Source organism: Phasianus colchicus, chromosome 1, assembly GCF_987193195.1.
Source record: "Phasianus colchicus chromosome 1, bPhaCol1.hap1.1, whole genome shotgun sequence".
Classification (NCBI taxonomy): Eukaryota; Metazoa; Chordata; class Aves; order Galliformes; family Phasianidae; genus Phasianus; species Phasianus colchicus.
The window spans coordinates 69,511,003-69,537,558 of record NC_143436.1 but is presented as its reverse complement, the minus strand read 5'-3'; the positions used below and the strand labels follow the sequence as shown (position 1 = coordinate 69,537,558).

General features: G+C 42.9%; 2 protein-coding genes across 6 annotated transcripts in view; one reads left to right on the top strand and one right to left on the bottom strand.

The window, feature by feature from the left end:
• Positions 1-430: 430 nt before the first annotated feature.
• On the bottom strand, positions 431-12,241 carry LOC149919705 (uncharacterized). 2 transcript variants are annotated; one of them, XM_090146931.1, is made up of 5 exons: positions 12,106-12,241; positions 3,964-4,100; positions 2,660-2,761; positions 1,458-1,569; positions 431-982 (listed from the first exon to the last, which is right to left on the bottom strand). In XM_090146931.1, the coding sequence occupies exons 2-5, from the start codon at positions 4,092-4,094 to the stop codon at positions 881-883; spliced, it is 447 nt and encodes a 148-aa protein (XP_090003057.1). In that variant the 5' UTR covers positions 4,095-4,100; positions 12,106-12,241; the 3' UTR covers positions 431-880. The 2 variants fall into 2 exon arrangements, with proteins under 2 accessions (XP_090003057.1, XP_090003059.1); XM_090146933.1 differs by lacking the exon at positions 12,106-12,241 and adding an exon at positions 9,111-11,969.
• Positions 12,242-12,313: 72 nt separating this feature from the next.
• Positions 12,314-26,556, top strand: part of TTLL1 (TTL family tubulin polyglutamylase complex subunit L1) — a 31,984-nt gene continuing 17,741 nt past the window's right edge. Inside the window, exons 1-5 of one of the 4 annotated variants that reach the window (XM_090146927.1) lie at positions 12,314-13,467; positions 14,456-14,527; positions 19,037-19,169; positions 23,786-23,994; positions 25,937-26,117. In XM_090146927.1, the coding sequence (XP_090003053.1) occupies positions 19,057-19,169; positions 23,786-23,994; positions 25,937-26,117 (503 nt within the window). In that variant the 5' untranslated portion in view covers positions 12,314-13,467; positions 14,456-14,527; positions 19,037-19,056. The other 3 variants (XM_090146925.1, XM_031597207.2, XM_031597208.2) reach the window with 3 other exon arrangements.

The following is a 26,556-nucleotide window of genomic DNA, read 5'->3' as shown; positions in this document are numbered from 1 at the left end:
GGCTGACATCTGCCCTGCCGCCATTTTGCGAGTTCTCTCCAGTCGGCTGTTTCCCGCTAACCACATGGCTTCTAAGATGAGTCATCCAAACGCAAAACCAAGGCCCTTCTCAAATTCAATCAAATTCTTGTTTTCTTGGACAACTCAGAATTTTACTTTGTAAAGCAGAAGAATGTTAAGATCTGTCATTACATTTTTGAAACATACTGGAAAAGTAATGGGTTGAGCTGGGCGGCACTTGAGTGCCAGTCCAACCAGCGTGATTGTTAGCACACCATCTGAACAGCTCTTCTTCCAACAAAACGTAATTCCGTGTGCTTCTTTTATTACACAGTCAACCAAAGCCTGCCCTGTAGTGTTAGATAAACTAACCAGGAATTCTGTCATTAACGTGTAACAGCACAGTCTTGGAAAATAATGTAGATGATACTGCAGAACACGTGAAGCAACAATTTAATTTTAGAAAAGTATCATGGATTTTTATCTCTGTTATTGCTTTTACAGTGTTTAAGTTTTAAGGATGACCAGCATGCCTTCTGTCTCCCCCCACAGCTGGAATCTTTTCAAGAAACTCCATGATATGAAATAGAGACTTTACATTGCATTAAAACAAATGAAAAAAGGACAGAAATGGACTTTGTAACCTGGCCTCACACTTCAAAACTAGCAAGTCAGGCAGTTATCCAGCAACAACCTCATAATTTTAAACATTTTTCTTCTTAAAAAAGTTATCAAACAGCAGTGACCCAGCACTAGCCTAGGTTTTAAATATAAAAGAGATTTTTATCAGTGTAAATTTGAAAAACAAACCAGCTGCCACCACCTGGGTGTTAATTATATTGGTCAGAGTCCAGCAATGACCTCCTATGGTAATTCTATGTTAATTCTGCAGTCCGTAGCTTATGGCCCACCAAAATGCAACAGCGAGCAGAGCTGCAGGCACCAGCTTCTGGCAGACACACCTGAAAGGAAGCCGGCAAACCTGCAGGAGGAAAAGGGAGGCCATTAGGAACAACAGGGAGCAAAGAGCTGGTGCAGGAAAGCGAGGGCAAGGGGAGTGCTGAACTGAAAGCATCGCCCCTTCCTCTGCAGGAACGAGCAATGGGGTCAAGTCTTACCTGCCCTACCCAAACTCTAAATGGTCCTCATCTCTTCTCCAAAACATAATACAACACAGATTATAACAGGCCTACCTATCTAATCCAGAATGTACCCTCTCAGCTTTTTATAGCAGGGAGACTCCTGTCTGCATGGAGCCCCAGTGATGTCAGTGACACTTTGGCACCTGTCTGAGTGTTTGCAGGCATTTAGCTCACTCAGTTTGTGTACAAGACATCTGTAGGGGTGTACCAGCAAATTAAGGAATAAACCCAAGCCCAGAGTCACCCAATAGGTTTTATTCCTTGGCATTTAGCAGTTTCTCAGCAGAAAGGTGAGAGAAAAGGGAGAGTGCATACCCAGCTTCCATAGTCAGCGATCCTCTTTGTCCAGTTATTGTTCAAAAAGTTTCCAAAGCTTCTTGTAACACTTCTAATAATATTCCATGTCTGGAAAACACTGATAGCAACCCTGATGATTTAGAAAACACCACAAACAGAAAGAGAAAAAATACATGGAGACAACAGTAGTTTTATTCTAAGAATTAGCAAACAAAATGCCAAAGTGTAGAAAACTACAAAAAGAAGCCCAAAACATATATGTTCCTTCTTGGAAGTCTAAAGAGTATCCTATACATGTGTATTTCATAGAATCATTAAGGCTGGAAAAGATCTCTAAGATCATCTAGCCCAACCATCAACCCACCACCATCATGCCCACTAAACCACATCCCTCACTGCCACATCTACATGTTTCTTGAACACCTTCAGGGACTGTGACTCCACCACTTCCCTGGACAGCCTGTTCCAATCATCCAATTGATCCAAAAAACTTGAGGCCATTTCTCTAAACTTTTAGGAAGAAGATCTGGCAACTCTGCAGCATTTTAAAAGCTAAACAGCCAATCTGAATTTACAACTATTCACCACTGATGCAAACCAATGCACAGCAGCCCAGGTCAAGGTGACCAAGGCTGCGTTCAGGAACACAGCTATGATTGGGCTTCATTCTCTTTAAGTCTGCAATAACCAACTCCTGTTTCAAACTGGGACATTACTATGTTAATTACTGTGCTTCTGCAGTTAATCTGCAGTTGATAACTATGCATGACAACCCTACCAGCCCTCAGCAGATAAAAGGCAGTGCAAACGAGTTGAGCCATGTTTTATTGTATGTGCGATGATGGGTTGTTTGACATGCAGTAACATGTTAATCCCTAAAGCACTGCACTTCTGGGCCTCTCCTCACTTTGCTGTGCTTAAAGATGCTGTCTAACCAAGGAAAACTATGGTGCTATTGTGGAATTTTAAGCACCAAGAAAACAGTTAACTCTTTTGACTGTAAATGGTTATAGTCTGTGGAAACAATTTACATTATAAGATTCTTGTTTGTAAAATAAGATTCAGTATCTGGTTTCTTTCTTAGATTCTGTATGAAACAGCAATGATGGCAATGTTTATTTGTTTGTTTAAACTTTGGATGCAGAAACATTATTATTTATCTATCTGACATGATTTTTTAGAAGCATTCAGGGACAGATGGTGTCAGCAAGGTAACTCACCTGTGTGCCAAGTGAAGCAGTGCGTCTTCAATCTTCCTGCTGTAGGCTCTGTTAAATTCATCCCCAATCAGTGCCAGCTGATGGCCAACCTGGATAGCTGAGCTGGAAGGCATTGAGGTACCAGTGTTAAAGGAACACACAGCAACGTCACTTCTTCAAAAATTACTCTTCAAGTGCTGGGTACGGTTATTTCCCCAACAATGGCCTAAGCTAGAGATGTAAATGCTAAATGTTACAGCTTTTTTATTATTTATCAGTTGATTAATCAGACACGTTAAGTCCGTATTTATACAAGTGCTATGATGTTTTCATCTGGTTTTTCATCTGATACTTTTGAAAAGCCATGGTATCTAATTCCTTCATACAATGCAACAGAATTGTTTCTAGGATTTTTTTTCCACAAAGTCAAAATATTTCACAAAGCTTTCACTTCAGATGTCTCAAAACACCTCACATTACATAACCAATTACTTCTTTTGTCCAACTGATTTGCTTCAGCGCTCACTATGGCACAGAGCAGTTCCCCAGCTAGCGAGTGATGCTGGAATATGAAGCAACCAAAACAACGTCTGTGTGGGGAGCTCCAGGGCAGGCGGGTCCCTATGCTGCAGCTGCTGTCCAGCACGAAAGGTCAGGAATTTGTGTGCATCCCCAAACTGTTTGCACTCTACTGATGAAAATTTCCAATGAAATAAGTATAGATTCTCTTAAGCGTGTGTGCTTTTTGTTTTAAGTAAAAATAATTATGACTATGTGGTTTTACTTGAACTTGTATTTCTGCTGAGGTCCATTTATGCTGCAGAATAAGTGGGCTTACAAGTCTAATTCTATAAATCCACTTAGATAAACTCAAGGTTGGTTTGGTTGGTTAAACAAAAAAATAAATAAACACAGAAAGGAACTTTCACAGATCTTGCAAAAGACAGCCCCCGATCCCTGAACTGGAAAAACGTATGTGCGAGATTTAAAAAGAAAAAAGAAAGAACAAAAGAGTATAGCACTATCAGTTTGTTGTGAGAGGCGCCTGGAGAATTATGCAAAAGCAGCCTCCTCAGCTGCTTGTTCTAACAGGTGGGCCTCTAATGAAGAGCCACATCTGCGTCCCTGGGCAGCATAGAGAGTTACAGACATTTAATGCAGCATAATCTTGTGCTGTCGGTGCTGAGCACTGCAGGTTATCTCCACTTGCATCAACTTTCAATTTCATCCACTGTGATTCCTGGGCTTAGCCAGGAGCCTTGTGAAGGTCAGGGGGCTCGGACGCGGGTGGGGAGGACAGAAGCAGCATTCTTGCGGCGTGATACCTGATATTGAGTTCCATTTGCTCTGCAGTGTCTGGCGCTGCCAGGAGGCTGCCGTACGTCTGCTCCTCTGGCGCTCCGTCGGGGTATCTGGGGAGAAGGACACGCCTGGGGCTCCGCCGTGCCTGGGACATGGTGCTCTGCAAAGAAGGGCCAGCGTCAGTCCCATGCTGTCTGGGAACGCGAGGTTGGGTTTAGGCGGACGCGGTTCGATGTGCGTGGCCGCCTCTGCTAGGCCTGCAGTGTGCTGAGGTAGGAGCTATTCTGAGAGCCCCCAAAGGAAACTTTCAGTAAGCCAACAGATGGACCAACAAAGATTCGAGCAGGCAGCCTCCTCATAATGGGTCAAAACAGCCCAGAAATTGGAAAATATAGATAAACATAGCTGGCGTAGCTAAGTATAGCTCCCACTGGTTTCAGTTAGTGCAAGACACGATCCTGTGCCACTGGCAATGAGCTGCCTAGCATTATCCCACTTCAGCCCATCAGAAGGCAATTCACTACCAGCAGCCGGCATCCAGCACACAGACTAGGAGCGGCTGCTTGGCTGCTCCTGTTCTAGCAAAATAAGCAACAGAACTCACTGGGTTTCAGCTCAAGTGGGCCATCTCCAGCATTTCCCATCCCCTGATAAGGCCTTCCTGAAAGCACCACAGAGGCTGAGTTTACCAGCAAAGCTCAGGGCAGAGCTGGCATTTCTGTAGCCTTTGGAAATGTTTTTATTGGGCTTACCGAGCCCGGTGATGTCAGAGCTGTGCACTGGGGCTATTTACACCCGCACGCACAGACTGGGGCAGCCAGCTCTTCTCCAGCCTGGGGATGTTTGCTTCTGCACTTTGCTGGTGAGCTCTGCTCCACCTGCTGCCTTCAGGGCGCCCAATGAGTGACTTCAGCGACACCCCTCTGGATGTGCATTTTTATCTGGTGTGACTCTGGCCTGCTGCTTTACCCTCTCTGCTTCCCAGCTACATCATCATTGAGCTAGCTCCTTTTGCTGATGGAGTAATCCTGGAAAACAATGAATGGGATTCCCCCCGGGCTGTGCTCCTTTGTCCTTTTAAGCACACTCTGCAGAATAACATCTGTGTAAAATATTCTCAGAGATGGAGCTCAACCAAGCGAAGACTATCTGTCATAACGCTGCTTGTAGTGGACTTGTTTGCCAGCTCTATGCAATCCTGTAAACTCTGTTCTTCATGTCTTACATTCAGGTCAACTTTGAGGCCGTTACGCACCAAGAAATCCTTGATCTTCTTTCAGTATTTAGAAGAACTCTACATTTTCCATTAGGCAAAGTTATCAAATATTACAGTGTATGTATTATTGCATAAGTAAATGCACTTCCGTAACCTAGCAGAAACTTGGTACTAACTAAATGAAAGTATATCACTGCAAAAGCAAATCACGGCAAAAGCGAAGACTTCACCTACTGACATTTAATGTGACTAGAGAAAAAAATCTAAGGATTACCTTGTGTTCAGTAGATGTTAACATACACTGTACGGACTACAATCATGTATTTTTTTCTTTTTATTTATACAATGCCACCCTTAGTCATATAGCTGCTTATTTACATGTCAGCGTCAGAATCTGAACATATGTTACAGGATAGTTAAAAGGCTTATGATCATCTTCAAAAATAACAAAAATGAGTAGTTTCAGATGCTGTATCCTTTCCCTATTTTGTTTTAAATGCTTCCACTATTTGTTGCTGTATGTCTCCCACCTCAGGCCAAGCAAAAGTCAAGAAAAGGGTTACAGAGGAACTTTCAGCATTTCCAGCGCTGTACCTCATTTCCAGAAACCCAGTTCCCCAAGAACATGCTAGCTCTGAACTGAGTACTGAGGCTCTATACACACTATATAGTGAAGCCATCTCAGTTCAAATATGTATTCCCCTCCACTAGTATCAGCCCTTCCACTTCCCAGGGAAGCACTTAGTCCAGCGAGCTGCTGACCTTAGTGGTGCTCAACAGGTGATCCCATTCTACAGCTCCATCTCCCTTCATTTTTGGGCAAGTCTGACACAACATGTACACTATGGAGCTGCATTACCCAGGCCAATTCGTGCTCTAGCAGCTCCCTCAGTGCAAGCTTGGGCATGAGCTCCACAGGATCCTGAAAGCCCACAAACAGAAAACCTGGGAATGGTTGCATAATGTCTGAAGGATGCCAGGAATGCTGAAGTACTCTCTTCGATATCCAGAGTGCCATTTCTATGGAAGTGGTTAGCATCAGCAGGTGGCATAGAGAAACAGCCCAAGCATGCATCATTGGTCTTGCAGAAGGTAAACCACCCACCCATACACTCCGATGCACAGAGCAAACATCTAGCTATGTACTCCTGCTATTCCTGTAGGCTGAGGGTACCAGAGGAAGATTCAAACAAATGGAAAAGTGTTATTCATGTGTCTTTGAATCTTAGAACCATTAGTAGCCTTTACTAAAACAAACACTATGGATGGAATGTATTTAAAAACTGAAGGAAAACCTCAAGCGTCTATTGCGTGTTTACACCAACTATTCTTAGACTTCACAACCATGCACTGTGAAAAATTCTCTAAAAAAAGGTATTTTCTTTCTCTCTTTTTTTTTTTTTCATTTCTAGAATAGATGCTAGTTTCACATTCACAAGGCCACACAATGGAAATGTCTATATCTGTAGGAGATGAAAACTGAGTTGTGAAAGAGACCTATAATAAGTCGATGCACTACAGAAATCAGACATGTAAACAAACCATACAACACTATGACAAAAGCCCAAAGCACAACATATGCCACCTCACACCTGTTGTGATAATACCTTCCTCCCACAGGCTAAAAAAGAAACCGCTGCAGTGGCTGGGTCCTGCTGCCAAGCATTCAGCTGCAACCTGTGCTGCTGCCTTTGCCCACCAATTCATCTCCACAGTCATGTATGGGATCACTAACTAAGAGGGTGTTCATTGCATGTTGGGCAGAACTGGAAGCACTGGGGCAAAGACACTCTGACACGACTGCTCTCCTGAAGGTACGTGAGATACGGCTCCCTTAGTTCCAAAGCGAAGTTTAGTGTTGGTCTTCTTGGCAGCTAAGGACCAAACTGAGACAATTTGCTGATTTTTGTCATCCCTTTAAGATTTAGGTATATGAGTATACATAGACACACATGTGACAACTGCATTACCACAGACGTGTTTTGTTTCTCCAGTCTAAACCCATACAGAGGTGGGCAAGAGGAGCAACAGCTCTGTCTGATCTGACAAAGCAGCAGGTATCACTCTTCTACCATCCTTCTCATTCTTTCCTCTTTTCTTTCATTTATACATAAAGAATAAGCAAGCTGAGTTTGGTTTAGAGAAACCAGGATGTTTTAAGTGTACATGAGTTATAACCCATCATTAAATAGCAAGTGACCTTAATCTAATCCTCACGGCACATCTGAGAAGCACAGCAGGACCCTTACCAGCACCAGAGAACATCTCCAGCCTAGTGAACAGGTCAAAAAGCTTATTCTTTTCTGTAAGGCTTTAGCCAAGCAAACTAAAAGCTGAGCTTAATGTCTTCAGAAGAACAAATAACGTACTTCAAGTTAAATACACACAACGCTTTTCTGAATAGATCTGAGTTTTAAAAGCTCCGTAAACACATAATTACATGATGGTAACTATGACTTTTTCTGAACACAATTACGATTAAATAAAGAAGCATCTTTGGTACAAAAAGGATTTTGACTCTATCCTTACTTTGCGTAGTCAGGTTTTTTTTTCCATTTGTATCTTTTTTTCTTTTTAACCTAGCAAAAGGGAACAGAAAATCTTCTGCTTGAAAAACATTGCTAACCCAGGTATAGTGGCAGGTGAGTTGGGGAAAACTAATGGTTTTCTTGCATTTAGTTTGATCAGATTTGTTGTGGTAATACTTTTTAAGAAGGTAGGCACAATAACTCCCCAGTATAATGCACTGAATGCATTAATGGTAATTTATGTATTGTATATATGTATTTTATTACATAGTCATAACTATGGTGTTTGTTATGCACACAGTTTTATATGCTTTATGCAGAAATTACTGGCAAAGCTATTTAGAAGTACACTTAGTATGTTTTTAAAGATGGTTCTGAAAAGCAGAAAGCTAGTGTTGATGATCTACATAGGAGGAATCAATTTTGGAACAACCTGCTTATTTCCATGTTAACTCCAACAGATGCGAAGGGCACAATCACACTATTTGATAGAGCACATTCTCAGTTACACAACACTATTTTGCAACACAGTCACCACCAATAGCTATGTATTTTCACCAGCAATGAGCAAGAGCTGCATGCTGCACTCATAAAAATCTGCACCAGCAGAGTGACCCACTGTCACTGTTGCCACAGCTTCAACACACCGCCCACTACCTTACTGCGCTCACAGCCGCTGTTTGGTCTCCATCAACGTTCACAAAGTGTTGATGAATGTCAGTGGGTGCCATTTTTTCCACATGGAGGAATTCAGTGACACCCCTTTGCTTCGTGCACACTTCCATGTCAGACGCCATTTTCTCAGACTGTTGCCATCTGTCACACAGCAACAAAATGCAATGGAATACTGGTGGGAAGGTTCAGCCTCTGCTGCCATTCCACCAACAGCCACCTCTAATCTTGTGAGAGGCATCATAAAATAGGGGGCATTACTTTGTAGCAGCCCTCATAATTTCAGTGCACAGGCACGAAATTCCCAGCTCTTCCTATACACATGAATACTACCTGATAAGACTCTTGCCATTTATCCCTGAGGTTTCAAAGTGTACCTCAAACTGTTTCAAACTGTATAAGCTGCCTCTACAAACTAAATTTAAATGGAAAAACAAACAAACAACAAAAAAAAAACAAACCAAAACAAATAGAAACTTGGTTGTCTGCATATATGTCTTAAATCCATAGCCAATTACTTGAAAATATGACATCATCTGCACTGTTGCAAATATGAATCTCTGTTCTGCTTTACAAGGATGAGTATTTGACAAGATAACCAAAGACGAAGAACTAGTTAACCTTACAGAGAAAGTGGAATACTAGGCATGGGGGGAAAACAGTGAGGAGAAATACATGCTTTAGAGCTCACAGTGGGTTTTGGTTTGTTCTCCGAACTCTAGGTTTCCTAGTCTAGATTTCCTATGACTCTGACCTCTGCCAGAAGCCACAGTTGGGGGAGCTGCTGGCCTCGGCTGTTGACTTCTCCTCCCTTGAGAGTTGGAAGCCATTGGCCACCAACCGCATGTAGACATGATAACTTCAACAGGCTTTCCTCCTCAACACTGCCAGGTAGCCATCAGCACCTTCAGCTTCTCTTTAAAAAAAAAAGAGGAGAGGTTAAGTAATCGTTCTTCATTTTTCTGGGTTACGCTGCTGGATTAACTCTGAAATCGGTGACAGGCCAAGGACCAAAGATAAATTCATTCTTTGTCTCACACTGCATTCTCAATCAGCTTAACACCAATGACCTTGGATACTGTTTATACATAAACATATCTTAATATTGCCTCAAACAGTTATTAAAGGTATACTTCTGTAAATCTAAGAAATACACAGTGTACTTTATGTTTTATTTCATTGACATTCTCAAACACAATATCAAAATGTGCCTTCCCTGGGAATTTAACACAGGTTCTCCTACCTCAAAACAGCACGTGAAGAAAGTGATTCTATTTAGAAACAAAAAGGTGTATTCCTAAAGCAAGTCTTGTAACCTCAGTAGTTAGAAGAAAACATATAGCATAAATGGAAAAAACCTCTTGAAGTAAAAAGCTTGCCCATGTATTTTCTATTTCAACCTCCCCTGAGACTGTTGAAGGGATCATGACTGAAATTCTGAGTCAAGCCTTCAACGGTATCTGTCTGGAGACTTTCACTGCCTTTGATTGGATCCAATTTTTATGTATCATCGGATTTTGCATTTGCATCAGAATTTGACCATGAGGGCACTTGGAGAGTATCACTCCCTGATGGGACGTCCATTATACAGTCATGGAAAACAAGAAAAGGTTTCTGCCTTAAAAATTAGGTAAGAGCTATATCCACAGTAAAAGGCCATGATTTGATGAAACGTGCAAGGTATCATTTTCCTTGAAGTGCCTACTGATTCTTTCGGTGCTTTCAGATAAGTTTCAATAGCTTCTAAATGCTCAGAGAAATGAGAGGGTCCTGCTTTTAGTTGTAAAGAAATTTTATGGGAAGAACAGAGAACACTGGAGGTAACACTGAAGAGAAACATGAATTAGTAACAAACTGAAATTAACCATTGCTTCAAATAATATTTTTTTTACTGTCAGACTCAGATTTTTGTTTTGTGGCAGCACCACATATCTCAGGAATGTCATCTTTGTGTTACTTGTTCACAATGAGTTAAGTTTTAGAGCAGAAGCTTTGTGACTTAACCTAGCGTTTACATATCCTCTTCAAAACATCTTCTGCCCTTTGCACTCCTCAGTACCACTAAAAGGTCAGGATTCTTTCGTGATAATAAAAGATTTTGTTTAGAATTGCTACTTGAATTACATAGTCAAGTTGTAGAAGGTAAGTGAAAATGTGTGTAGTTCTAATATATGAATGAGCCATAAAGTTATGGAAAATACTGCTTTGCTCACATTTTAAAAGCTTAAAAACTGTGTAGTTCTGTATTTTTGAAACAAGTAATGCAAAAAGAAAAGTTGCTACTGGTTGTCAGAAAATTTCACGTGTTGCTCATGCATACAAACAATTACACAGTAGAATTTGAGTACTTCAAACCAAATATCTGTGCAAGCTGAAGAATTTGTAATATTGTTAATTTAATCGCTAATATAATTTCTTAAAACACTGGCACTCTTGGTGTAGTTTGTGGGTAGCTGTGTTCCCTCACCAGCACTCCTTTGCACTACACAGCATGGCATGCAGCATGGCACACTCTGCATCGTGTGCTGTATCTCGTTCCTGTGTCCTGTCCTGTGCAACAAGGACACAGCACTGGGCCTGGGGTCAGAGAGCTCAGCACCTCCTGTGACCTCTGGTGGTCTACAGGTGCCTTCTGAAATCCTACCTACTGCAGTTGGATTGGAAGGATGACAGGAACGGCTGATGTATACGGTAAGTCAAGGAACTCAAATTTAAGTCATTATTTCTGCTGCCTTTTTGGTTCCGCATGGCAATCTAAAGAATTGTAACGACCCACTGCTCTCAGTGTTACTCAGGCTTCTTGTATTGGTGAAATGCTGGTGGTACTGCAAACATGGCAATAAAGTGACTTTGACTTAAAGTCCTGGTATTTTGGTGGTATGTCCACACGTTAGAGTTACCACAGGTAAGCTATATTCACACACTGCAAAACAGTTGCAACCATCAGCAAACACGCAGTGTTTTATTAAACAGATCAAACCTGAGCGTGACAGGCAAAAGAAGAAGGTGCCCTGTGAGCAAGCCCTCTTGCCCTGAAGCAAATTCTTCAAAAGCAGCGTTCCTCGTACATTTGCTTTCTGTAGGCGTGCAGCCCTCGCTCATATGCGGCACGCTGACTTCTGTGCCACGGCAGCGGCTTTGGGCATAGCTGGGGGCTGACGCGGGCAGCTGGGGCAGCTGGACTGCCTGCGGGAGCTGCCTTGCAACCAGAGCCCAGGCAGCGCCCAGGCCACGAGCCGACGGACCCGCTCTCACAGCGACCTACAGTCCTTAGGGAGCCGCCACAGGCACCGACCCGCCGGGTGGGGCAGGGAACTCGCTTACGTTTCTACTTTGAGAGACAGAGAGAGCAGGTCTGTACAGCGGTTTGGCATCAGGTGAACAAGCGCTGTCGGATTTCTTCCTTATACCCGCTGAGCTCCCCCAGTCTACTGACATGCATCAAGTGATCGGATAAACACACACACATCGCAAAACCTTTGTGCCTGCGCCAGAAAAAGCCCGGGCAGACGCTCCCCGCGGTGCCCCCGCCCGCCCGGTTCCCGTCAGCGCGGGGCGCGCAGAAACTCACTCCGAGTTCCATGCGGGATCGCTCGGGGCTGATTCCGAGCGCTTATTTCCTGCTTCGCCAGGAGCGAAAGCGCACGCACCGGTCCTCGGCTACTTGGGGACAGGAGCCGGGCGTGCCAGCCGCCGCATCGCTCGGCGGGGTGCTCCCAGGCTGCCCCTCCGCCCGCCGCCCCGCTCACCTCGGCTCGGCTTCGCTCGGCGCCTCGCGCTGAAAGCGACCACCGCCGCTGCCGCCCGCCCGCCCCGCGGGCACACACAGGCGTCAGAAGAGGGGGACCCGGCCCAGCCCGGCCCCGGCCGCTCGTCGCCCGCAGCCTGCCCCTATTGTCCGCCCGCCGCCCCGCCCCGGCCCGCCCCGCCGCGCGGGTGGCCGCCGCCGGGAGGAGGAGGAGCGGCGGACGGGCTCGGGGCGGCCCCGGGTCGGGGACGCCGTGAGGGGGCCCTGCCGGGTTGGGGCCTGAAGGGACGGCGGCAATACGACAAGGAAACGGAGGGGGTGCTGGATGGCACCTCCAGGTCCCCTTTGCCAAAGACCCGTTGGTCATCTGAGCGCTGAGATTTGGGAAATGTTGCGGTATCGCTGTTCAACAGGGAGGGCTTTGCCTGAGCCCCACAGGCCCGTTCTGCTTGACCGGAGGTGCACCTGCAGCCCACCGTCCCTCAGGAGCGAGGAGCAGTGGGCGGCGAGGGCCACGAGGGGCCCCCGGGTCGGGGAGCACAGCACCAGCCGGGCTTAGAGAGGGACGGCTGCTGGAGCCCTGCCGACAGCCGGCAGCCGGCCCTAAAGGTTCCGTAAGGTCACGGGACTCGCGATGTTTTCCTTTGGCGTTGCTGATAACAGCGCGGTGAATGATTCGGTCGGTATCACCCATCACTAGAGAGCACAGTTTGCATCGGGAGAGCTTTAAAGAACCAGAAAACCCCTATTGCCCCACGCTTTATTGTCATGTCAAACAGGAGACTGTCGGGTATAATGCCTGAGAGCGGACTTTGCCCTCTGTTTATACCATGATTTCATCTCTGTGTCGGGGAAGGTAAACAACGCAGAGCGGAGGCACAGATACCGCTCTGCCTGAAGCGTGGGTGTCCACAGGCTTTGTGGCTACATTTCAAGTGCAGAGAACTCTGTCTGTGTATATATATATAGGTGCAGATATATTATTTATGCAAACCGCTTCTTCATGCTGCCTGCACTACAGCCCTCGTTGTAAGCTGGATGTTTTTCCATCGCTTTCCAAGCTCTGCACATCAGGGCTACTCATCTGTGAGCTGCACACAGCAGTGCTTATCTCCCGGCTCATGCCGAGGGCTGTGTGCACACACACACATGCAATACACTAGATGAGAATTGCCTCGAAAGTACAATACAATAAAAGGGAAATTAACCTCAGTAATATCACTTCTTGTCGAGACTCGGTCCTGTTCAGCGTTCCTGGTATTTTGTTATTTATTTACTTTCATTTTTTTAATTTCAGTTTGGTATTCATTTTCAAATCGATAATTGTTCCCACCCCCCTGAAACCAGGCTTAATTTCGAATAGGTAGGTAATGCTGTTTAAGTCATTGAGTTGTCTCATGCTTAAAATAAATTACGCAAATGTCATTGTAGGAGTGAACTGCCACAAAGATAGCATGCTGATGCTGCCACGGCATTTCCTGATACTGTAATAGTAAGCGTTAGTGAGCTGTTCTCAAATTCTCACCAACTTCCCTTGTTGGAAAAAGAATGCTACAAAATGGAGATGCATTAATATTAAAAACTAGAGCATCTATTATTAGCTCTGATGTAATAACACTGATGTAATTTTCGGAGAGAGAGTTAAACAATACATCTTGGAACTGTATGTTTTTGTTTTTTTTTTATGGGTCCCTGGAACCATAACTTTGATTAAGAACTGCTGAGTTAAGCTAAAACACCCTTCCATAAAAACAAAACACAACTGTTTCTGTCCTTAATTAATTATTTAACAGATTTAAAAAGCGATACTTTTTCAGCCTTCCCCTGAGGTATGATGGATGTGAAACAAGAAAACATGCACTGATAGTAAGGCAAAGAGTTTGGTCTCTCTTCAGGCTTTTCACAGCGGTTCGTATCCCTGCAGTTACACCTTTTTGGCTAAAGAGTGGTTGCAAAGGCTGTTTCCATGCTCTGGTCTGTAGCCAGAGGTGTTGTGGTGTCAGGAAATCCCCACTACACGTGACTGAGGAAGATGCACGGTGTTCTGTAGCCACTTCTGTAGTTTAAACTAGGGGGTGCTTAAATTTGTTCCTGCTGTGTTACTGCATTTAACTGTTTCTTTGTAGTTGCAGCTTTGTGACTGAGCCTATCACCTATGGATGACACGGTCAATCATAAAGCAGGTTTATTACACTCAGATTGTTTGGGGAATATAGATTACCATCAGTTGTTTGCTGCGTACCAGCACGTTGCAAACTGCTTATTTCAGCTACCGAGTGGTAGGTCTACTTTTTAATAGCGAATTTGTCTTGTGGGATGAATAATTTATTTTACCGTTATTTTTCCTTCAGACCTCTGGAGCCCGTTATGCAATACCTCACTGTTCTGCACTGCTCCTATCGCATTATATCGGTAAACTTTATGTAAGTCAAGTGTTTTAACATAATATCTCATCTTGGAAAGAATTTGTGCACGCATTCTCCAGACAAGCACTAATGCTGTAACTTTTTAGGCAGTAATTCTCTCTCACATTTTTAACTGTTTAGTTGTTGGTCGTTTCAGGGAAACATTCAGACACTCCTTCACAAGAGCATCAACCCGATAAAAAGATAATCCTATATTATATGACGATCAACATCTGATGTTCAGGCAGAGACTAGACCTTTGGAATCAAAGTGATCGGTATTTTAGGCATTCTGGACAACACTTGAGAGCCTTTAACGTTCAAACGGCCGCAATTGGGACAGGTCCCCAAGCCCGGCCCGGCTCGGCTCGGCTCGGCTCGGCTCGGCCCGCCCCTCCCGATGAGGACACAAGATGGCCGCCGACCCCCACGGAGCCGCGCGCGTCGTCTTAGCAACAAAGCTGCGCCTTAGCCGCCAGCGCTCCGGAAGTCCCGCCCCCTGCGCGTCCCGGTTGCTAGGGAGCAGAACCGGAAAGGGCGGGGAGGGGGTGATGGAGCTGGGCGCGGCCGGCGCAGGTGAGAGGAGAGCTTCTTTCTTCTTGGCGTTATCGCGATAGGCTGTGGCTTGTGACCCTTGCTGTGGGACGGACGGTAGATGGCTGTCTGCCGAGGCTCCCCTTGCAGGCTTGCTCCCTGTCGTGTTGTAGTCGCTCCTAGTTGCTAGCACTATGCTTACAGAGCGAAGCTGTGTGGCGGTGAGCTCCTGTGCTTTGTTGTCACAGAATCACTGAATGACCTGGGTTGGAAGGGACCTTAAAGCCCATCTGGTTCCAGTCCTCAGTGCTGTGGTGGTCTCAGCAGATTATCGAGAGTACCTTCTTGCAGGTTAGAAGATTCCTGTAGAAAATTGAATTGTATTTAAAATGCTACAGAAAATAAGATTTTTTTTTGTGTGTGTGTGGCTTAATATGTTGTTATTTTTTATGAATTCTCGTATGTGGGTTTTAGTAATTAAATAGCATAAAATCATTAAACTTTGATTCGTGAATGGTTTGGGTTAAGCAACTGAATCCTTGTGTCATTTCTTTTTGTTTTGGTAGTGTCTAAAAGGCCCAATGAAAAATTGTCAGCTTGTGGAGCTCAGTATTGTATAAGTACAGAAAAAAGACCCCGAGTGTGCATATACTCTTTTATCTCTGTCTATTTATGCTTGATTTTAACTTATGACAAATGTGAAGGAAAATAGGTGTGCCTAAATCTCTGCAAAATTAAGGCCTAATAGGCAGTAGTATCTCTGCCTTGTTGGGTTTGTTGACTAAGGTTAGGCAAGAAAAGAAGTGGGAGCACTGTATAATGGACTGTGGCTCTCAGGAGGAGAGAAACCACAGAGGTACCGCCTTTGTAGCAACTGTACATCTCGACATCCAGACCTGGAAGCTTGAAGACCCCTTGAATGCCATTCCACTGTCTTAGCTGCAGAAATGGTATTAATTACGTTATTAGCAAAGATGAGTAATTAATACATTTTGAAGTTTGACTTTTTGATGAAAAATTCTACATGGAGGGAGAAGTAGATGGTATTGTATGTGGATGAAACTTCATTCCCACTTCCTTGCATGGCAGCTTTTGTACTGGGGAGATGCATGTGCTAAGAGTGTGCTTTTGGCTCAGACGTTTGCTTCTGAATCAGCACTTTTCTGTAATGTATTTCTGTGAAGGATAACTATGAAAAGTCATTAGGCTGTAATTTTATAAGTAATTTGTGGAATGAACTGCAGAAGGACTAACTGATATGTTGAAATTGGTTATGTGAGCTGACTTTACCAGTATTATCTTTGCTCACATTACTGCTGTCAGAAAAGTTTCAGCTTCTCCCTTGGAGTAATAGCAGTTGCAGGTACTTGGCTCGTTCTTTTGTTGTGTATTTTCATCTTCTAGACTTCACTGTTTTTCTCAAAAAGGGTGATGATGTAACACAGTACATGAGGGTGGACAGAAGTAACTGAACAAGACAGATGTGGATAAACTAATAAATATCTTTACTGATGATCTGGACAGGGGGATTGAGTGCACCCTCACTAAGTTTGCAGGTGACACCAAGTTGGAAGGTGCAGTGGCATCTCAAGTGTTGTGTTCCGTTTTGAGCTTCTCACTGCAAGAAAGGCATTGAGGCCAAAGAAGTACATTAAATTCAGTGAAGGGTCTGGAACATATGAGGAGTGGCTGAGGGAATTACAGCTCTTCAGAATGGAGAAGAGGAAACTCAGGGGAGACCTTATCTCTCTCTATATATCTCTAGACCTCTCTGTAGCAAAGTGGGGTTCAGCCTCTTCTGCCAGGTAACTGTGATAGGATGAGAAGTAATGCACTTAAGTTGCAGCAGGGCATTTTCAGCGTGGTTATTAGGAAAAATTTCTTCTCTGAAAGAGTGCTGAGGTACAGAACAGGCTGCCCATGGATGTGGTGGGCACCCCATCACTGGAGGTGTTCAAGAAATGTATTGATGTGTTGGCGTTGAGGGACATGGTTTAGTGGGCATGGTGGTGATGGGTTGACTGTTAGATGATCTTAGAGGCCTTTTCCAACCTAATTGATTCTATGATTCTGTGACTGAAATGAGTTCAGAGGAGGGCTGCCAAGGAGGCTGAAGCACTTGGCCTGTAATGAGCAGCTAGGAGAGCTGTGCTGCTTTGGCCTGGAGAAGAGGCTGCTCTTGCCTTCCTTCCTTTGCTTGCTGTGAGGAGGTTTTTGGGGAGACATAGCCAGACTGTTTGTGACGATGAAGGTTGGGAAGATGGGAAACAACAGGAATAAGCTAAAATGAGAAGTTCAGGCTGAATGTATGGAGAACTATTTTTCCCGTGAGTACTGTTGACCAGTGAAAAAGGGCACCCAGGCCAGCTGTGTGGCCTCTGTCTGTGGGCATTTTCCATATGTGGCTAAATAAAGGTCTGACCGTCTAGCTCACTCTCCTTGGAGCAAGCACTGGGCTAGGGAAGTCCTGAGGCTCCTTCTGAGCTAACGGTGATGCAAGGTTGGCGTGGACGAATGAGAAATCTAAAGTAGAAAGCGACACCTAGGTGTCAGGAATTGAAATGCAGTTTGTGAAGACTTCAATCTTAGGTATGGGAAACTCTGCTTTGAAATGTTTAATGATACCGCCATATCCTCTCACATCAGTGAGAGAAAGGAGAAATCGTAGCTATGTGAGATACAGTGAGACAACAAAAAGTAGGTGATGTTACTTTGGTTCTCTCCTTTATGGAATAGCAAATTGTGATTCTTCATGGAGCATGCAGTGGATTTTTCTCTTGAGTTGTGTGTCAACACCATAAAGTAGGAGGCATTACTTTCAGAGCAGTCCTTGTATTGTGGTTTACAGTTGGTGAGTGAAGTAATCCATGTGAATGCTCCCACCCAAAACAAACAGAGAAGACACTTATATGTATGTTTACTTGCTGGAGAGGAGCTCTGTGGAGAAGGACCTGGGTGACTTGGTGGACAACAGCTTGGTCATGAGCAGCAGTGTCCCCTTGTGGTCAAGAAGGCTAATGGCGTCCTGGGATACATTAAAAAGAGCATGGCCTGGAGGTCAAGAGGTGATCCTTCCTCTCTACTCTGCCTTTGATGAGGCCACATCTGGAATATTGTCTCCAGTTCTGAGCTCCTCCATTCAGAAAAGGCATGAAACTTAGAGAATCCAGAAGGGGGTCACAAAGATGATAAAGGGTGTGGAGCATCTCCCAAATTGGGAAAGACTGAAAGCCTTGGGAATGTTTAGTCTGAAGAAGAGAAGACTGAGAGGGGTTCTTATCAATGCTTATAAATCTCTAAATTACAGGAGTCAAATGGATCAAGCCAGGCTCTTTTCAGTGGTGCCCAGCAACAGGGTAAGGGGCAATGGGCACAAAGTAGAACATTAGAAGTTCCATCTGAATGTGAGGAAAAGCTTCTTTACTATGAAGGTGATGGAGCACTGGAACAGGCTGCCCAGAGAGGCTGTGGACTTTCATTCTCTGAAGATATTCAGAACCCACTTGGATGCTTTACCACCTACTGTAGGGAACTGCTTTAGCAGGGTTTGTACTCGATGATCTCCAGAGGTCTCTTCCAACCCCTATGATTCTGTGATATCAGTCTTAATTAGAAGTACAAAACTTTCTGTGCTCTATGATTGCATTTGTTTGTTTGTTTTTCAGTAAATATTACCTAGTGAGTTTATGCTAATGATTTCTGACGTTGGTTTGTTTAAGGAGAGACTTGAGCTGTGTGCCCATTCATGAAACTTGAATTGGGTGGGGAAAGATCCTTGTAACTAGATTTCTTTTTTGAAGCTGCCCAGATGACAAATGCAGGCTCTCAGTCTAAACCTAGGATGTTCTTTTCTGTGGTTTTTAAAATTGCTTTACTTCTTCCTTCATACTTAAGTTAAAGCTCTCTCCACTTTTCTTCCTCTTTGACTTTTCTAGATTGTTTTTTTCACCTCATGTTTTCAACTTCACAGCTTAACTCTGTTCTTTACTAACAGGTTGATTCTGCTTTGGGATAATGGCAGGAAAAGTGAAGTGGGTAACTGACATAGAAAAATCAGTTCTAATAAACAACTTTGAAAAAAGAGGCTGGATTCAGGTGGCAGAAAATGAGGACTGGAATTTTTATTGGTAAGTACATTAAAATACTGGTGTCTAAATTGTTGAAGTATTTAAATATATTAATAGCTTTAGTAATAGTACAAAATGCATATTTAGAAATAAAAGATGCATATGTTAGCTTTAATTTGCTGAAGTGCTCCTAGAAGTGTAACATTGTTTCATTGCTGCTTTTTTTTTTTTCTTTTTATTTTTTAACACTGTCGCTGATCTTTTCCTTGTATTTGTATTAGTAAATCCTGGTATCTGTGCAGGCCTGCTATAGTCATTAGGATTCATTGGGCCAGAAGGTCCTGTCAGCATGGATCCTTTCCCATCCTTTCTAATGACCACATATGCCTTTCCAGTTTCTCAAAGATTTTGTCATGCAGTGGAAAATCATTTACCTAGCAAAGAAGACCACTCAGGCCAAAGGCTATAGTCACTGAAGTGGTTTTTGTTTTGTTTTGAAATATGATACCCAATTTTACTCCAATTTCTTGTAAGCAGTAAGCAGAATTGTTGCTTTATGATTGGAGGGGATCTTTGACCTGAACAGAATCTTTGAAACATATATTTCCCTCAAATTTTTAACATACACATGCTTATGTATGTTCACAACGTAAGGAAAATGATCCAAGGTTCTGATATGTGGTACAGTATTATTTTATCAGTGTTGCAGGGGCTTGCCCTGGTACCAGAGTGCAGACTCCTGTAATAAAGGTGTTAAGAACTGCATTTCCCTTCTTGTCCTCAGAAAAGATTTACATACAGACTTATTATTCAATATTTCAGTACTGAGGGTGAATGTAAAATTAAATCAAGATAATGGATTTGTCTAATACAAGACAAAGAGGGAGTAGGGCCTTTGGGGAAAAGCTAGCAGAGCTTGTTGGCTTTAAACTAGATCTGAAGGGGAACAGAGGGGATAGTGAGCCTTCCCATGATGAGACATGGAATGGCATAGCTAGAGACATGGAATGGCATAGCTAGATTAGAGGAACCCCTGTGCTAGCAGGGGCCTCGAAGGACACACTGCCTTGAGAGGTGCTGGCAACACTACAGCACATACAAAATCCTATGATGTAGTAGTGACTGCTGGGGCAATAGGAGAAGGCAATGGGGAAAATCAAGGGGGATACTTAAAAGGAATTAAGGAGTTATCCTTTAAGGAGGTGACAGGACCAGCTGCCCAGCTGAAGTGCTTCTACACCAATGCACACAGCTTGGGTGATAAACAGGGGGAGCTGGAAGCTACTGTGCTACTAGAAAATTATGATACAGTTGTTGTCACTGAAACCTGGTGGGATGATTTTTATGACTGGAGTGTGGCTGTTGACTCTACAGGCTGTTCAGAAGGGACAGGAGGGAAGGGGATGTTGCTATCTTTATCAGGAAGGGAATAGAATGTAAAGAGCTGTCCCTAAAGAATAGTCATGAGCAAGTCAAAAGGCTATGGGTGACAGTTAGAGAGCAAGGCAGCAAAAGGAGCCTTGTGATCAGTGTTTACTACGGGCTATTTGATCAAGTAGAGCCTGTAGATAAGGCCTTCTACCTTCAGTTACAGAGGCATTGTGATCATAAGCATTCATCCTGTAGGGGGACTTCAACCACCCAGACATCTGCTGAAAAAAATAGCACAGCAAGCTGTAGGCAATCCAGGAGGCTCCTGGAATGCACTGAGGATGAGTTCCCTCATGAGTGAAGTTTGGTTTGGTAGGAGAGGATTGAAGAAGCAACATCCCACCAGGTTCATGATCACTTGAGGAACTTGAACCTCTACAAGTCTGTGGGTACTGATGAGATGCATTTCAGAGTCCTGAGGGAATTAGCTGATGTAGTCGCCAAGACACTCAATGATATTTGAAAAGTTATGGCAATCAGATGAAGTCCTTGGTGACAGGAGAAAAGGCAACATCACACCCATTGTTAAGGTGGGTAAAAAGAATGACCCTGGGAACTACCAACCTGTCGGTCTCACCTCTGTTTTGGGAAAGATAATGGAGCAGATCCTCCTGGAAGCTGTGCTAAGGCATGCAGAAAACAGGGAGGTGTTATGGGAGGACAAGCATGGCTTCATCAAGGGTAAATCCTGCTTGACCAACCTGGTGGCCTTCTATGATGGCGTCACTCCATCAGTGTACAACAAAAGAGCCACTGATGTCATCTATCTTGACTTCAGTAAAGCCTTTGGCATGGTACCCCACAACATCCTCTCCAAATTGGAAAGATATGAATTTGATGGGTGGACTGTTCCATGGATGAAGGATCCATGATCCATGGTTGCACGATCGAGTCCGGAGACTGGTGATCAATGACTTAATGTCTGGATGGAGATCAGTGATGAGTGGTGTCCCCCAAGGGTCAGTGCTGGGTCAGATACTCTTTAATATCTTCATCAGTGACACTGACGGTGGGGTTGAGTGCTCCCTCAGCAAGTTTGCTGGTGACAACCAGAGGGACAGGATGCCATCCAAATGGACCTAGACAGGCTTGAGCAGTGGGCCCAGATGAGCCTCATGAGGTTCAACAAATCCAAATGCAAGATCTTGCACCTGGGTCGAGGCAACATCCACTAGCAATACAGGCTGGAGAATGACAGGATTGAGTGTAGCTCTGCTGAAAAAGACCTGGGGCTACTGGGGGATGGGAAGCTGGACATGAGCCATCAATGTGCCCTCACAGCCCAGAAAACCAACTGTATCCTGGGCTGCATCAAAAGGAGCGTGGCTAGCAGAGTGAAGGTGATGACCCTACCCCTCAACTCTGCACTGGCGAGACCTCACCTGGAGTACTGCATCCAGATATGGAGTCCTCAGTACAGGAGAGACATGGACCTGTTGTAGCACATCCAGAGGAGGGCCACAAAAATGATCCGAGGGATGGAACACCTCTCCTGTGAGGACAGACTGTGAGAGCTGGGGCTGTTCAGCCTGGAGGAGAGAAGGCTGCAAGCTGACCTGATAGCAGCCTTTCAGTATCTAAAGGGGAGTTACAGGAAAGAAGGGGACTGAGTCTGTGCTGATAGAACAAGGGGAAATGGTTTCAAGCTCAAAGAGGGTAGATTTAGTTTGGATAAAGGGGAAAAAGTGTTTTACAGTGGGGGCGATGAGACACTGGAACAGGTTGCCCAGTGATGTGGTGAATGCCCTGTCCTTGCAGACATTCAAAGTGAGACTGGACCAGGCTCTGGGCAGTGTGATCTGGCTGTGCATGTCCCTGTTCATTGCAGAGGAGTTGGACTAGATGGCCTTTAAAAGTCCTTTCCAACTCTAAGGATTCTGTGATTCTAAGGCCGAAATGCCGTCATAGAATGCAATAATCTAGGAGGGCTACTCCAAAAGTAATGCCTCCTATTTTATTAAGTCAGCTCACGATAGCATAGGCAGATGTTAGTGGTCTGGTGGTAGGGGCTGGACCTTTCCACCAATATTCCATTACATTTTGTTGCTGTGTGACAGCAGCAGCGGGACAGTCTGACAAAACAGTGTCTGACATGGCAGCGCATATGAAGCAAAAGTGTGACACTGAATTTCTTGTGGAAAAGATGGCACTCATTGACATTCATTGATGCTTGCTGAATGCTTATGGAGATCAAACAGTGGCTATTTGAAAGGGACAGTATATGTAGGTTGCTTCAAAAGTAATGCTTCCTATTTATTTCCATGGAAACTATGATAGATACAAAGAGCACAAGAACACCATCTGATAGTGTAAGTTCTCTGCAACAAAACACTATTTTTCAACGTAGTCTTTTCAAATATGACAATGGCAGTTCGTACTGCTGACTGTGCTTTTTGTTAATCACTTATTAAATGAGTAGGAGTGTAGTAATCTGCTTGTGTTTTTAGAATGCGACTGAGGGGAGGAGTGGGGGAACAGGACACTCATGGAAATTGCTGTGTGACTGATTTGGTTTTGTTTTGCTTTCTTCCTGAAACGATGGCACAGCAGATTATAAATGTAAGAATATTTCCTGAATGCCATCATTATGACACCTTTGATATAGAAAACTCTTTGTGTTTTTGACCCTACTCTTGTATTCTGTGAGAAATGAACAGCTGATTTGATGGTGTGGTTGCTGTAGCATTCTGCTCTGTCACCTACAGGTGTTTTTAGCAAGATGTGTGATTCACTAATTTCAATTCATATCCTTGACACCCTCCAGAAATATAATAGTAAGGTAACAAGTAGTGATGGTTTTGTCTTTTTTTTTTTTTTTCAATGAGAGAAAAACTGAGTTCCAGAGAAAAAAGCAATAAATTAGAAAGATATTTCTGTAGCATTTGGGTGTGTAGGAGTAATTCGTAGACCCTGCTGAGGGCTGACCTGTCTATCAACATGCAGAGTCTAGTAGAGACAAGTTTTCCTCTTACTTGCCTCACCAGCTGCTTTAATTTCATTAGTATAGGAATTGGTAAAACATCTGGAAAGATTTCATTTGCTAACAGTTTCAGAATATGTTAGATTGTCACTGAAGCTAAATATTTTACTATACAGGGCAAGGAAAGAAATGTGAGAGGGAGGAGATGAAGTGACATGACTGTGTGGTGCATAGATACCTGCTGCATTAAACCACAACAGTGACATACACAGTTTCAACTCTGTCCTCCTTAGAGAAATCATCTGCTGTCTGTCTTTGTTTTCAGGATGAGTGTACAAACAATCAGAAATGTTTTCAGTGTGGAAACCGGTTACCGCCTTTCTGATGACCAAATTGTCAACCATTTCCCCAATCACTACGAACTGACCAGAAAAGATTTGATGGTAAAGAACATCAAACGATATAGGAAAGAACTTGAGAAGGAAGGAAGTCCTCTTGCAGAAAAGGATGAAAATGGAAAATATATTTATTTGGGTATGTGGTTCTCATTATCAATGTTAACTTTGTCTTCTGTGTTGCTGATAAGCTGATGGCATTGTAACTTACAGAAACAGAACAGCACATTAATAAAAATATTCTAATGTACATGTTGAGCAACTTTTATACAATGAATTTTGTGAGAAAAACTGTTGCTTGCAAGTAGTCCAAGCAACCGAGATTGTCCATTTTTACCAGTTTGTCTTCGGAGACGTATAACTGATGTATTTTAATTATCACATGGAGATAATTTAACTGCAGCGTAGCTTGTCTTCCAGTAGGAAAGGAATTCTGCTAGGTTTTCTGAACTTCTAAAGTGTTACAACACTCAAGTGTCTATCTGTCAGCAGGTGCTCTGTCAATAACAGTCAGTTAAACAGAATAAAGTGTACTCTATCCTAAAACTGATCTGTGTTCTGCAAATGTTACAGTCTTCTTTCCTTGTCTTTTCCTCCTTCACACTTCCTAAAAAGCTGTCATTAGAGCATAAGGAAACAGATAGGAATAGTGAAAATGATTAAAGACAGTAGTAGCAAACATTTCATGTGAAAAGCTTGGAAAATATAGCATTTCATAAACTTTGTTTTGAAGCATAATAGCTAATGTTTTATAAATTTGAGAGAAACAGAGTGTGCGGTTTGTTCAAGAACTGCTGAAAACAGAAGCAAAGGAAGACTAAAAGATTGCTTCTGTCATACTACTGCAGCAGTAATGTGGTTCTGCCACTGTTTACTTGCAAGCATTCAGCAATATTTAAAGAGAAGAACATATCCAGTTTGTATGTGTTAAACTTATATTTAGATATGTTTGGGTAAGTAAGGTGCTTAATGAAAACTGAACTTATTGGTGCAATATTAGCTGAAGAAACATGGGCTGAAGTGATCATGAAATGATTATGTTAGAATATACAGAATAGATTTATAAGTGTGTGTATTTATATATATAATTTTTAAGTGGGAATATTATGAGATTAAGATAGTTTGCCCTAAGATCACTGATGGAACAGAATGACCCTGGAACATCAGATAAAAAAAAAAAAAGGCTGGAGTTCCTTTAAGTCAAATCTGGGAAGGAAAAATATATATATATATATGGAAATCCTATACTGGATCAAGAACTTAAATAATTTTTGGCAGAAAGGCTCCTGCCAGAAGTGAATGGATAAGCTTTTCAGAGGCAAAATTTAGGGGAAGTTGGAGAACTGATGATGACTAGTAGGAAATAAAATTTAAAAAGCAAACAAGCATCAAAACAGTAGACTGGGGGAGAGAAGAGCAAAGTTGTCTTGGAGGGCAGCAAACATTGCAGTGGAATAGAGATGGGGAAGTGCCGAGTTGATTTACATCCAGGGAAAGTGAAATGAAATCACTGTTCATCCATGTAAGAGAGAGTTAGTGCTATATGGCCGGAACTGAGAATAATCAGATAGCAAAAAGCAAGAAATACCTTTCTTTAGATTTCAGCAAGTATGGTAACACTGAGTCTGAGAATAATGAAAAAATGACTCATGTGAGTAGCACAGAAATTAAAAATTACCACATCTGAAGAGGAAACAACATCAACATTTGGGTATTTGCGTGTACAGAGAGGATGACAGGATGGGATGGCTTGCAGAGTGGTAACAGCTGACGTATGAAGATGAGGAAATCTGCTAACAACAGTTTAGTTGCAGTGGTGTATAATACTGTAATTGGGCATCATTTAAACAGAAGAAAAATGATTCAAATAAATTAAAGTTCACTAGTCTGAAATTAGCAGCATACAATATAAAAACATTCTTTAAGTAAAAATCATAAACTAAATGAAATAAAAAGCAGCATGTGTTTTATTAGAAGTTGATCATGCCAGATTAGAAAAACTTAGTCTATATTAATGAAGATTCCTCTTTAGATGTACTGTCCTTAATGGTGCACTCTTTTTTTTTTTTTTTTTGACTCAGATTTTGTTCCAGTAACTTTTATGCTTCCTGCTGATTATAATCTCTTCGTTGAAGAATTCAGAAAGAATCCCTCCAGCACTTGGATTATGAAACCTTGTGGTAAAGCTCAGGGAAAAGGAATATTTCTAATCAATAAACTGTCTCAAATTAAAAAATGGTCTCGAGATAGCAAAACATCCTCGTAAGTGCTTAAAAACTAAAGCCATTCTTGTACTTTGTATAATCAGGTGAACCACATCAGCATGCTGGTAGTCTGATGCATGGGAAAGTTATTCTGCTGTTATCACTTTGTCATTATATAGATAGTTTTGCATTTAATCTCAGTTATCTGACTTTGTCATTCAAACAGGTCTTAATATGGCTTATATTGGTGTGAGAAGATATAAAGAACAGTTAGAATAACTATTCTCTACAAAAAATGCTTTCAGTGTCTTTGGGGTAACGTGCAAAAACAAATTGTTCTTCTCTGTAATGTTAAATAACAGGAAGTGAAGAAAAAAATCTTTCCCTGAGCAATTTGTATCATGATTTTATTTAATACATATTGATTCACTTCTTAAATTAGTACAGAGGAGGAATGTGCATATATGAAATAAATCCATTGTCTGTTTGGAGCACAA